Below are 13296 nucleotides of genomic sequence, written 5' to 3'. Positions count from 1 at the left end.
GGTAAACAAGAGAGTAAAACCATCTTCTTTTGGGTTGCTGTGAGGAATAAATGTAATACTATGTCAGTGTAAATCCTTTAACCCAGTGCATGTCCTAGAAGGTATTTTATACACGAGGGTTTTTTTTAAAAACATAACTATGAGAAATTTTACTTGTGTATTTAAAAGTTACTATTGCAAATTGAACACCAATAAAAAATAAATTTATAAAAAAAATTTAAAAAAATAAAAGTTACTATTGGTTACTAATTTGAATATTGAAAACACAGTAAAACAGTACAGCAGAACAAACCATAAAACTACAAAAAAAAAAAGAAAAGAATACAGCAAAACAGCTTAAATCCTCATGAGTCAAATAATCTGTACGTGATGATATAAAACAGGTCATTTTTTTACTATGACAGAACCGGCCTCTGATACAAATACTGTTGTTCTTTGGTCCAGACTTCCCTAATGGGTTCTTTTTGGAGTTGCCAGGTCGGTGCATTTCAGCACATGGAGTAGTTTGGTGAATGGGGGGTTGGGGGGACGCATACGGGTTCAGCTTCTGCAGGAGGCCTACGGTGACCATGATTCGCTCTAATGTGTTCAATTTGGTTGTTTTCAGAGATCTGAGTGACAACGCAATCATGTCATTACAAGGCAATGCATTTTCACAAATGAAGAAGCTTCAGCAACTGTAAGCTTTCCTTTCCTTTCCAAGAGTTTCAAATAAAACACGGTGTCAGAGGAGCTGTCCTGGGGCATGTCCCACGTAGATCACGTGTCTATAAAAAGCATCTAGCATGTTCTCAGCATACTTACTTTTTATACTAGGAAGCAAAGGGACTTGGTGATTTGTTCCCTTTGTTGAGAAGAGGAGTATCTTTTGGTTTCTGTTACGAATTTGCAGTTTAAATCTGTGGGACCTAATGCAGTGCAAGGCCCAGCATAGTAGCGGGTCTTGAGGAGTGAGGTGTTTTCAGGACATCAGCGGCTCTCCCTCGAGAGATCAGCAGGAACAACACCACGGTGCTAGCACATCTCTTACATTTTAAGATGAACTAGAGAATACTTATTGCATGGGGTGTGTATATTTTGTTTCTGCATTCATTGCTTTGTTAATATTTACTTGAGTTAGTTTACTCGTAGAATCTGCATTTCATATAAAACAAATTGAACATAATTACTCTCCTCAGGCATTTAAATACATCAAGCCTTTTGTGCGATTGCCAACTAAAATGGCTCCCACAGTGGGTGGCGGAAAACAACTTTCAGAGCTTTGTAAATGCCAGTTGCGCCCATCCTCAGCTGCTAAAAGGAAGAAGTATTTTTGCTGTTAGCCCAGATGGCTTTGTGTGTGGTGAGTGTAACTGTTGCCTCTGCCTTCATTCTTCTTTTTTCCCCTCCAATGAATGGTCTTGCATAAGCTTCTGTTCTCTTAATGAAGCTTTTATTTCTGCTGAGGTAGATGAAAATGGATCTCTAGCATGCTGATGATTTTAATGTCACAGAGGAGAAGGAGTTTCCTAAAATGTCTGTGTTTTGACACCAGGGTGGTTTGGTGGAACAAGAAGGACGTTGGATCTTGGGAGAACTGATGGGCCTTCGCGGCCCTCCCAACTTCCCTAAATCTCAGTGTCTGCATCTATGGGAAGGGAAGTCTACAGACCACCCTCCCCAATTTCAGGCTTGTTGAGAGGCTGAACTAACCCCTGTGTAAATGCTGTGTGTTGGGGTAGAAAGAGAAAAGTATGAGCTAAAAATTGTGCTCCTGCTGGGTAAAGCATTACAAGTACTGGAAAGTTTGAATTGATTGCAAATCAACGTAAGGTCCATTGTTTTAGCGTCTAAGAATCTCAGCGCTAGAAATCCCAAACCTCAAATACCGAGTCAGCAGATCCAGGTCAAAACCCCAGGTTTTCTTCTCCCTGGTGCAGGCTACTGTCTGCTGCACTACCCTGCTGTTTACTACGCACTGCCATGGAGACCTGGGTAAAGATAAATGCGCAGATAGAACACGAAATCAAAGTTTGCTTAAACTTCAGCATATGTTTTAAGATATTACAGAACCTGATTTTACACTGGCCTTTAAAAATTTATTTGAAACTGCTTTGCCTGTGATTGTTTAGTCAAGTACAAGAAAAATATATTTTTTTTAGGTTGCAGCATTTAACGGTGCCAACGGTTTCTGGAAATAAAACGTCTGATGTAGCTTTTGGATCTAAATAAGCTTTTGGCATTCATTTAGAAGGGCCCGAGCCATGCCTTTCCCATGGTGCTTATTTCGCAGTTCTCTAGTCCCAAGATAAGAACTCCGTTATTTTGAGACGTGTGTATGGTATCCGTAGATTTTTCTTTCAGTCCCTCCGTTGTGAATCTTAAACATTGATTTACCAGATGAGAACTTTAGAACAATCGTAGAGAAGAAACCGTCTTGATGACAACGTGATATTGGAAGTGAGCAGCGTCGGGGTCACCAGAGCATTCCCAAGCCCCATTCACCCACACACGTGCATGCTCACACCAAACACACGCATGTATGCACTCGGGCGATTTTTTTCCAGAGCACCCAGAAACTATCTTTTGGTAGATCTGAGCTGTTTCCTTTCTGGGTTTAGAGCATCTCCAAGAAACTGCAGTTCAAAAAAGGTGACTTTTCCAAAAAGTAACAGAGAACTAAAAATAACCATTTGGAATGAAAGAGTTGCCCAGCTCTAATTACCATGTAGCGCTGACAGTGTAGCATAGCGGCCTGATTGATTGTCTACCCTCAACCCCAGGCGGAAGCCAGGGTCTCACAGGGACTTTGAGAGATGGTTTTTCTTTTGCTACAGGACTATTTGTTTCAACTCTATCTAAAAATTACTGCTCTTTAATACGAGTTCTGTTTTTGGTAAATGAAGTGTTAATTGCTGTCTTTAGTGATATTGATTTCTTAATTTTGCTGCTGCTTATTCGTGGATAACGTGGGAAAAATTGCAGTTCCTACTAGTAGCTTTTAACGATGATCCATGAGCCTAGAAACTTCTTAACTGATTTCTTCTTGTGTATGTGTATATATGTGTGTGTGTGTGTGTGTGTGTATATATATATATATACACACACACACACATATTTTTTTTTAAAGCCTAAGGAGCCTAGGATAAACTAGATTCCAAAGAAAGAGTCTCCTCTCAGTTAATGACCGATAAATAGGTCTTGGTCTCTATTTGAAGTGAACAAATTCGTGTATAAACGCTCTCCTGGGCTGTCCTTTCCACATGAGGACCGTTGGTCCCATCTGGGAAGCCTACACAAAGGGTCACATGCAAGCCGTCGTCTGTTTGGAGTTTCTTGGTATGAAAACCTGAGTGGCGTTTGGACTCTCAAGCCTTAAAATGGTTTTGTTTCCTCCTCTCCTTCTTAAACAGATGATTTTCCTAAACCCCAGATCACCGTTCAGCCAGAAACACAGTCGGCAATAAAAGGTTCCAATTTGAGTTTTATCTGCTCAGCCGCCAGCAGCAGTGACTCCCCAATGACTTTTGCTTGGAAAAAAGACAATGAACTACTGCACGATGCCGAAATGGAAAATTACGCACACCTGCGGGCGCAGGGTGGCGAGGTGATGGAGTACACCACCATTCTCCGGCTCCGCAACGTGGAATTTGCCAGCGAAGGGAAATATCAGTGTGTCATCTCCAATCACTTCGGTTCATCCTACTCTGTCAAAGCCAAGCTTACAGTAAATAGTATGTGACCTGACTTTTCCATTTGCGTGTACAGACGCCTTTTAGATTTGGTTTTCTCTCTTTCTCTTCCTTCCACCGCTGTCTCCTGCTCATGGTTCCCCACCTAACCCTGCCTCTCTCTACTTCTCAGTCCACAACATTAAGATCCTTGGTACCTACGTGAGCACTTCCCGTGTGCAGGACCCCGTCTTGGTGGGTAGCACGGAGAGGAACCACACGTCATTTGTGTGGTCCACTCTTTGGGAGTTTGCAACGTGTTAGTCTGATGTGGGAGGCCATGAAGGGTGGCTTTGCAGCACCCCACCTTTAATTCAGAGATCTGGCTTTGGAGCCTGCCACTCCTGCTTACAGCTGAGTGACTCTTAGCAAGATACTTAACCTCCCCGTGCCTCCATTTCCGCATCTTTCAATTAGGAACAGCAGTACCTACCTCACAGAGGTATGATAGTAAAATAATTGGTGTAAAGGACTTAGTCTGGAATACAGTGAATGCTGACTAAACGCACCAAGTATTAGCTGCCGTTAATAAAAACACGTAATTGTTTGCTTTGTGTGACCCGAATACGTTGTTTTTTTTTTTTTTTTTTTTTTTTTTTAATGACAGGAACCTTACCACTTTATTATTTAATTATTTGTACCTTCCAGGGTAAAAGATTTTGGTGTATGATTCATTAATGCATTCATTCCACAAATGGCTGCGGAGGCCTGATGCATAGAACGATTTTGAGTTTAAAATTGTAGGACACAAAGAAAAAAATAAATAAAAAATAAAATAAAATTGTAGGACACAACACGTATCTGAAGTCACAGAATGTTAGAGCCAGGAGGGACTTAAAAAAAAAAAAAGATGATGATGATGATGAAATGAGTGGACTGGGTACAAAGAGGTGAATTGATCTGCCCAAGATCTCCCAGATAATTACTGAGGAAACTAAAAAGTAAGTGGGAGAAAGTAGAAAGCTGTATAGTCTGTCCATCAGGTGACCCGTGTGTCAGCCTGACCTCATCCTTTCTGTACCTGTGCGTAACCTTGAGGGGATCTCTTTACCTCAACTTTAGATTCTTTGTCTTACAGTCAGAAATAACCTCCGCCTGACCTATGGCAGGGGCATTTGTGAGTATACGTCTAAAAAACAAACAAACAAAAAAACAGAATTAAAATCTTTAAAACTCTGTAGCACTAATACACACTCTTTATCTGATTTCAGTGCTCCCTTCCTTCACCAAGACCCCCATGGACCTCACGATCCGTGCCGGGGCCATGGCGCGCTTGGAGTGCGCTGCCCTGGGACATCCAGCCCCGCAGATAGCCTGGCAGAAGGATGGGGGTACAGACTTCCCAGCCGCGAGGGAGAGACGCATGCATGTTATGCCTGAGGATGATGTGTTCTTTATTGTGGATGTGAAGATAGAGGACATTGGGGTTTACAGCTGCACAGCCCAGAACAGTGCGGGAAGCATTTCTGCTAATGCAACTCTGACTGTCCTGGGTAAGTGGCTATTGTCAGATTCCGTGATAAAAATTAAACACGCTAGCTCGGCCAAAGGCCCCAAGTGTCAGAAGTTGCGAGGGTGAGAGGTAATCCATAGGACACTGCCCTTCCCTGGAAAGAACAGACGGCTTCCCAGGAGCGCCTTACATCTGTGTGTGTGGCCGATGGGACAAGTCTATGCCTCTCTTTCAAGGGGCAGGGAAGAGTAAATGCTGTGTCGCCTCCCCGTTTTTGCAGGAATCACCTTCCTCTCCCCTACTCTCCCCATCACATAGGCTCTACCCGCAGTCTCCACCCTATGAAACACGTATAAGAAGATAAGTCATGTGAGCACTTTGGGAAGGACCTATCCTCTCTTGTCTTGGTCTACTGTACCGTTCTGGAAACCAGAGTATGTCTTTTACCTTTTGCCTAAATAGGAGCTTTTGGAAAAGGTGCACATGTTCATCGTATATGTATCTTTGAGGGAGTTGAGCAAAGTAGCCTATGAACACCAAAGAATAGATGTACCTTCAGACTTTAGCAGATAGGTTTGGACAACCAGCCCCAGAAAGTTCCCCCTTAAAAATTTAAACATTCTGACTTTTTTTTCATTCATCGACCTACCCCCCTGCTTGAAATTATTTTTAGGCATTTTTTCCATTTCTAAGAGATACCTAGAATGTTTTGCATTGCCCCTCTCATTCCATCCCAAGAGTGGGAGAGACTTGGCAGCCCGGGTGGCTCAGCGGTTTAGCACTGCCTTCGGCCCAGGGTGTGATCCTGGGGTCCCGGGATCGAGTCCCACATCAGGCTCCCTGCATGGAGCCTGCTTCTCCCTCTGCCTGTGTCTCTGCCTCTCTCTGTCTCTCATGAATAAATAAAATGAATTAAAAAAAAAAAAAGACTGGGAGAGACTGAGATTGAAAAAAAATAGTAAACATTATCCTTAACAGGTGTTACAAGTGACAGCCAGGTAACAAAATGCAATCCCGATCATGGCGTGCTTGTGTAGGCTCTCAAAGGAGCATACGTGTGAGGCCGTGGAAGGGTACGATGTTAGGTTCCAGTGGTATGCACTCAGGGGGTGGGTCTTCGGACCTACCTGCCAAACCCAATCTCATGGAGGGGCTTAAAAGCACACCCCTTGTTATTTCAGAAACACCATCGTTTTTGCGGCCCCTGCTAGACCGAACCGTGACCAAGGGAGAAACTGCTGTCCTGCAGTGCATCGCTGGAGGCAGCCCCCCTCCCAGGTTGAACTGGACCAAGGACGACAGCCCCTTGGTGGTCACCGAAAGGCACTTCTTTGCAGCAGGCAACCAGCTGCTGATCATCGTGGACTCTGATGTCAGTGACGCTGGGAAATACACGTGTGAAATGTCGAACACCCTGGGCACCGAGAGGGGCAACGTGCGCCTCAGCGTGATCCCCACCCCCACCTGCGACTCCCCTCAGATGACCGCCTCGTCGCTGGACGATGACGGGTGGGCCACCGTGGGCGTCGTGATCATAGCGGTGGTGTGCTGCGTGGTGGGCACATCGCTCGTGTGGGTGGTCATCATATACCACACAAGGCGGAGGAACGAAGATTGCAGCATCACCAACACAGGTGTGTAAACAGAAGCTTGGCCCCGGGGGGCCGTAGTCATGTGTGTCTGTGGTCCTGTGGTCATTTTCTTCCAGAACGTGTGTGTCTCTCACAACCTGAGGCCGTGTCAGAAGGGTGACTCATTTGTTTCAAGCGGCAGGAATATGGTCAGCTAAAAATAACACCCCGGCCCCAAATACTGCTGGTGGTGTTTAAAGATTAATCCTTTTTGTTAAGCCCCCCGCAGAGTGCCCTGCTGGCTGTGCGATCCGGTCCAAACACAGGGTCAAGGAGTCCCACTGCTTCACACGGGGGTGACCTACGAGGCCTCCACCCCTGTGTAGCTCTTGTCTCGTCATGGGTGTGCCCGTGTGCATGTGCAGGCGTGCAGGGGGGATCCCGTTACTGTTGGGAGGGGCCGTGACTTGAGGAACATGTGTGAACTCCACACCCATGCATCCTGAGTCTGAAACACGGCAGAAATCAAGCTTAATTGGGGAGCTTAGCTACTACCCCACCGAGACTCCCAGGCCTTTATGTTTTGGAACATCACTTTCGGAAATTCGGGAGGGGCATCCAGATGAAAGTAGAAAATTGGCCTGTGCTGCCCCAGCAGCAGAGCCCAATCTTCCTTACCTGAGGACTGGACAACCGAGATGGGTTTTTAGGAGTAGACTTCTTTGGTCTGGACACAAACGGAGACCGTGTATGTACTGTCCATCGGGGAAGGTTGTAGGGCCGTGTCCAGTCTTTCCTGGTTAACACTGCTGTCCTCGGGTTACAGATGAGACCAACTTGCCGGCAGATATCCCGAGTTACTTGTCATCTCAGGGAACCTTAGCCGACAGGCAGGATGGCTACATCTCCTCAGAAAGCGGAAGCCACCACCAGTTCGTCACTTCTTCAGGAGGTGGATTTTTCTTACCGCAACATGACAGCAATGGTAAGTGTTTAAAATGAACCCTGGACCCCATGGTTGTCTTGAAACAATCTGATGGAAAGGCTCAGATACAGTATTAATTTTCACCAGAAATAGATACACTCCTAGATCTAGGGACTGACCCAAGATCACTGGCAAAGCTGAAATTAAATGCGGTTATGCCTTTCTCTTAAATACTAGAAAAATCTTTGTTTCTGATAATAAGAGAAGACAAGTGGGAAAATTAAAGCTTAATTTCTCAAAAAAAAAAAAAAAAAAAAAAGCCTAATTTCTCCATGCCGCATGATACTTTCTTTACGCTCGAAGTGTTCCTTGGCCCTAAAAGTCCTCCTTTCTTAAATGGCATTAACTGGTTTCACATATGGTCGTAAAACGTCAAAATGATTTAAGATTTTATTAGAGAAATCAGATTTTTGACTCTTGCTTTAAGAACTGCACAGTTTTAAGAATGCTCGTGGAGGAGCCGTAATGCAGGCACACGGGCTTGGTCCAAGACCCCCTTCCGACACTTGCTCCCTGTGCATCCTGGGCAGTCATACACTACTTCCTTATTAGGTGGTTATGAAATTCAGTCAATTGATATTGGAAACCTGTATGGTGCTTGGCACACACCAAGGGCTCCCAAAGTAGAAACTGTTGACATTCTTTTCAAACATTTTACCGTCTTTTCCCACAAGCACTTATTGACTATCTGCTCTGCGGTGGATCCCAGAGTCAACATGTTTTCGGACTCCTAGTGTAGGCAGTGGTGAGACCAGGAAAAGGCAACAAATGGTCCCAAAGTGTTTGGCAAGGCAAGTGATAGAGGGTATACAGATGGAAGATTTGCACACACACGGGGGTGTTATGGTTGGGCTCATTCAGTTGCAGCCTCCTTCAAATGTAGCAGGGTCTACTGAAGAGACATTTATGAAAACTTAAAGCGACAGACCCGGAACATAATAATGCCGTGTCACTTGGATGCTGGGGCTGGCGATTGATCCTCTGGGAGCAGCTCTAGAGGCCACCAGCCCTGAATGTGAATCATGTCTTGCGCATTCTTTTCTGAGACTGCCCAGTTCCCGCTTCCCAGGCACGTGTTCCAGCAAGGCCTCTCTCACCTGTGCTACATCTCTTGTCCTCGTGGCCACGACTAACCGGCACATCATTTCTGGGTTGTTTGGCTCAGATACTCACAATGGGGGGGGGGGGGAGTTGTTGTTGTTTGGGCTGAGCTCAGCTTTGAGCTGAGCATTCAGAGATCATTTGTTGAATGCCACTTCCTGGTCCTGCTCATCTGTGACTTTTGGGAGGGAGGGGGCAGCGCTGATGGCCTCGTGTGTTTCAGGCCACGGCTGCTTTGGCTGCAGTGTGCACGTGCAGGTCAGTTCCTCTTGGATGCTCCTGGGCGCCAGCACCCAGGTGAACACATGTCGTACAATGGTTAATCGCATCCTCTTCTTGGAAGATGGCACAGATTTAGTCACTAATCTGTAGGCCTCAGTAAATGTTTTAAAACCCTAACATAAATTTCTCTAGTTTTTTTCGTTTGTATGCCATTCTATCCAAAATTTTTATCTATAAATATGGAAAATGCCCAAAGTGGAGAGAATGTTGACAGGTACTTGAATCAAATTCATTCAGTGACTACAATGTCTGTTTTGAAAGGGACCTGCCACATTGACAATAGTAGTGAAGCCGATGTGGAAGTTGCCACGGATCCATTCCTTTGTCCCTTTCTGGGGTCCTCAGGCCCTGTGTATTTGAAGGGGAATGTGTACAGCTCAGATCCATTTGAAGCCTATCATACAGGTATGTGATTCTCTTACCTGAGTTCTCTTCTGTTTCCTGGAGACTTCCAGAAGCACTAACTCTGTCTCTGATACTGTCCTCAATTTTCAAAGGTTGTGGTCCTGACCTGAGACCAGCCTTGATGGACCACTGTGAGCCCAGTTACATAAAGAAAAAGGAGTGCTACCCATGTCCTTATCCTCCAGAGGACTCCTGCGAACAGAGTGTCAGTGATATAGGATGGCCTTCACATGTGAGGAAGTTACTCAACTCTTCTTACTCTCAAAATGAAGGACCTGGAGTGAAAAGTTTGTGTCTAAACAAGTCCTCTTTAGATTTTAGTCCAAGTCCAGAGCCAGCATCAGTTACTTCAAATAATTCTTTCATGGGTAAGTTTATTAAATTATTAGACTCCTTGACTCAAGCAGGACTCCTATTCCAAGTTGCATGTGGGAGAGCAATGAGCCTCAAATGCCAAACTTGTTGAAAAATTTTTTTTCTTTTTTTTTTTAAATCATGCTGTCATGACATCCTATGAGTTAGTATACGTGTTTCTAAAGGCAAAGTCAGACATGGGGGATTTTACTTGATTATGCATTTAATCCGTAACTAAGCCTTAGGAGCTTTCTGGTTAACTCTGTGTGTGGCATCATCTAGAGGACAAGTTTTGGGAGTGACTTAGGAGCTCCATTTGTCAGCCATGTGGAAAAAGTGGTTTTGGGCTACAGCAGCTTTTGGGGTGGAGTTGTATGCACTGCATGATTGTGGTTTGGGATGTCTGGTGGGTCACCCTTTGACTCTGGTCAAAGGGTGGACAGCGTCCCACCTGGCAACAACCGCCTGTCAGCCAGGCCGGACTGCTTTGGCAGAGGAGACCATCAGAGCCTCAAAGCCCAAGTCGATGGTGGTAGACTCTGGCTAGCGCCAAGACTCGTTTGTGGATTTCTTTTTGTCTAGTGCATGGGGACAAAGGATGGAAGAACTGAGATCATCTTTTCACTAAATGGAGATATGGGAAAATGAACCACAAATTGTCTTGTTTTAATATAAAAAAAAAGAATCTTAAAATATTTTACCCAATTTTGAGAAATTGTATGTTTTGTCACAGTATAATTGCTTACTCCTTTTTCAAAAAATGAAAATGACTTTTTTTATGACTGTGACAAGAATTTGAGGCAGTTAAATAATATTTTGCCAGTAAAGAAGAAAGGGCAAGGCATCAGGATTATTTTGGAAGAAACTTTCTATACCCAGGTGCAGTTGATACCTGCTAACCCACAATCCAGATCTCCTTCATGGAGAATTGTGGACTGTCAAGTACTAAAGCCAGGGTTTGGAAGAACTTACACTGGGAACCTCATTGCTCAATGATTACTATTACTGTAGAGGATGAAATGTGATAAAGAATGGACATACGGTATTCATTACCCAGCTCCATATTGTAAGTTCTCTCTCCATAACTGGATACACACACGCCCGATACCATAAATGACTTGTAGAAAACATTTACTCGTGTTCACGGGCTAAGATGCTCCTTCATTGGAAATGTGTTTTGATTTACATGCTAGCCAGTGGACCCATTCGCTCAAGGGCTTGCTTGCTTGCTTTCAGGAACATTTGGAAAGCCTCTGAAGAGAGCTCATCTGGATGCCTTTTCAAACTTTGGACAGCCAGTGGATTGTCAGCCAAGAGCCTTTCACCTGAAAACTCGTTCTTCCCCAGACTTGGACTCTGAGTCAGAGGAATATGGGAAAGAAAGGACAGATTTTCAGCAAGAAAATCACACATGTACCTATAAACAGACCGTAGAAAACCACAGGACTCCAAATTTTCAGTCTTATGACCTGGACACATAGACAGAATGAGAGCAAAGAAGAGCTCTAACATACTACCTCAAGTGGACTTTTATTTAAAAGAGAGAATCCTATGTTTTTAAATGGAGTTATGAATTTTAAAAGAATAAAATGTCTTATTTATACAGATGGACCAAAATTACAAAAAGTTATAAAAATTTTATACTGGGAGTAACTTTCATATAAGAATACCCTTTTAAAACTATTTTAACTTTGTTTTATGCAAAAAAAAAGATCTTATGTAAGTTAATGGTATGAATCCATGACTATTTTATGTATTTTTATAATGCCAGATTTCTTTTTATTGAAAATGAGTACTAAAGCATTTTAAATAATACCTGTCTTGTACCCTTTTTGAATAGAGTTCACTTAATTTTATTTTGCACATTGCATTTAATAAAATGTGTCATTGGGATCCCATGCCCCATCTATACAACTACAGTTTTTATTGTTTTTGACACATTTTAGGCTTAATAATTTCATATTATCATGTCTCAAATTGATGGAAATTAGGCTCAGCACATTAAAATATAAGCAAAAAGATGACCACTCTGCCTATCACACAAGGTTGAGGTAATACGGACTCTAATTGGATTAGTGTATGTGAAAGCACATTATAAATGTAAAAGAACTACAAAGATTTGAGGTACATTAATTTATTCCTAACGTTACAAATAAAAAAAAGACTTGTTGGTATAGTCTGCTCTAATGCAGTGCAGCCACCATTGCTTAAATCACTGTTCAAGCCATGTTTCTTTAATTATAATAATGCCTTATGTGGTCTAATGCCCTGTGCTTTTCCAAATAGTTTCACATTCACCATCCCTTTAATTATAACAAGAGCGTGGTTTATTGCACATTTCTATAGTTAAAATGGCTATAACCAAGGTGGATTTTCATCCAGTGTTCCAGCTGAGAATGGGATGTTGATGGAATTCTTGGTTATTCTTACTGATTTTCTGCTGGATGAGCAGTTCTAATAGAAAAGCTACTTTTAAACTATTCTGCAACATTCCTTAAGAATTAAAATACTTTTCTAATTTGGTCATCCTGCTCTACTTGTTAAAAACTGAGTATCAAATCTCTTACTTGAACGATTTAAAATACTTGTTTTAAACAGTATTTAGATAAAAACGGCATTACATGACTGGCGTGTACACACACAAAATGAATATAGTCATTTTAAAAATTAAGCGACATTGTTTTAAGTAATTGAAATAAACTTAAGCTTAACAATTCACATGATGAAACGGGATTGTTTTAAAACAAATTCTTGTTTTCATCTGTAGTGTAAAGACAAATCCTCTTGCCCAGAAGTTAGATATGCGTGGGAAGAGTTAACATCGCACATTAAGCTTTAAAATCTAACCTCATGAAGGTGTTACTTTATGCCATTGTCAGTTCTTTGAACTAAAGTGAAAGCAGATATTAGAAAAGCGAATTCTTCTCAGAGGATCTGTTGGGGGTGACTTTTCCTGCTTAATGAGTGTATAGCTTTGTTGTTTGTGAGCCAGAAACCTGGAACTCAGATTCAGTAAGATTTTCCTCCTTTAGTTTGGACACCAGAGGCCAGGAAGTGGATCCTTCCCTGGACCAGCAGTAACTAACTGCAGAGAAGTGATTTTATATGCTTTGGCTTTATCCTATTGCCAGATTCTCAAAATCGTATTAATCTGTCTTCATTATTGCCAGATGCCATGCAAGCATTGATAGAGGTCTATTCAATGATTATGAACCTCTTTTAAAGGATTTAGTTTTTCCAGAGTTAGCCCCAAAGGGTTAAATCATTAACACCTGAAATTCAAAAAGATTTACTCTACATTAATACGGTCTTTCCCTTTCACTCTGTGCTGAAACCTATGAATTACATATAATTTTGGCTGTAGGGAGAAGCAAGCAATTTCTCATTGACATTTGCAGGAAAAGAATATATAATATCGAGTCTCCATATTAAAAT

The 13296-nt window shown here is 42.7% G+C and overlaps 1 protein-coding gene across 3 annotated transcripts in view; it reads left to right on the top strand.

Annotated features, from left to right (window-relative positions):
* The window catches only part of LRIG3 (leucine rich repeats and immunoglobulin like domains 3), a 48751-nt gene extending 36174 nt beyond the window's left edge, over nt 1-12577 (top strand). For all 3 annotated transcript variants that reach the window (XM_055329381.1, XM_055329383.1, XM_055329382.1), the window contains exons 11-19: nt 608-679; nt 1179-1342; nt 3393-3713; nt 4922-5203; nt 6345-6797; nt 7561-7719; nt 9364-9507; nt 9600-9875; nt 11098-12577. In XM_055329381.1, coding sequence (XP_055185356.1) covers nt 608-679; nt 1179-1342; nt 3393-3713; nt 4922-5203; nt 6345-6797; nt 7561-7719; nt 9364-9507; nt 9600-9875; nt 11098-11342 — 2116 coding nt within the window. In that variant the 3' untranslated portion in view covers nt 11343-12577. The remainder of the gene's footprint in view (nt 1-607; nt 680-1178; nt 1343-3392; nt 3714-4921; nt 5204-6344; nt 6798-7560; nt 7720-9363; nt 9508-9599; nt 9876-11097) is intronic.
* Nucleotides 12578-13296: the final 719 nt, after the last annotated feature.

Source organism: Nyctereutes procyonoides, unplaced genomic scaffold (assembly GCF_905146905.1).
Source record: "Nyctereutes procyonoides isolate TBG_1078 unplaced genomic scaffold, NYPRO_anot_genome, whole genome shotgun sequence".
Lineage (NCBI taxonomy): Eukaryota > Metazoa > Chordata > Mammalia > Carnivora > Canidae > Nyctereutes > Nyctereutes procyonoides.
The sequence above is the reverse complement of the archived record's forward strand: the minus strand, read 5'-3'. Positions and strand labels throughout refer to the sequence as shown.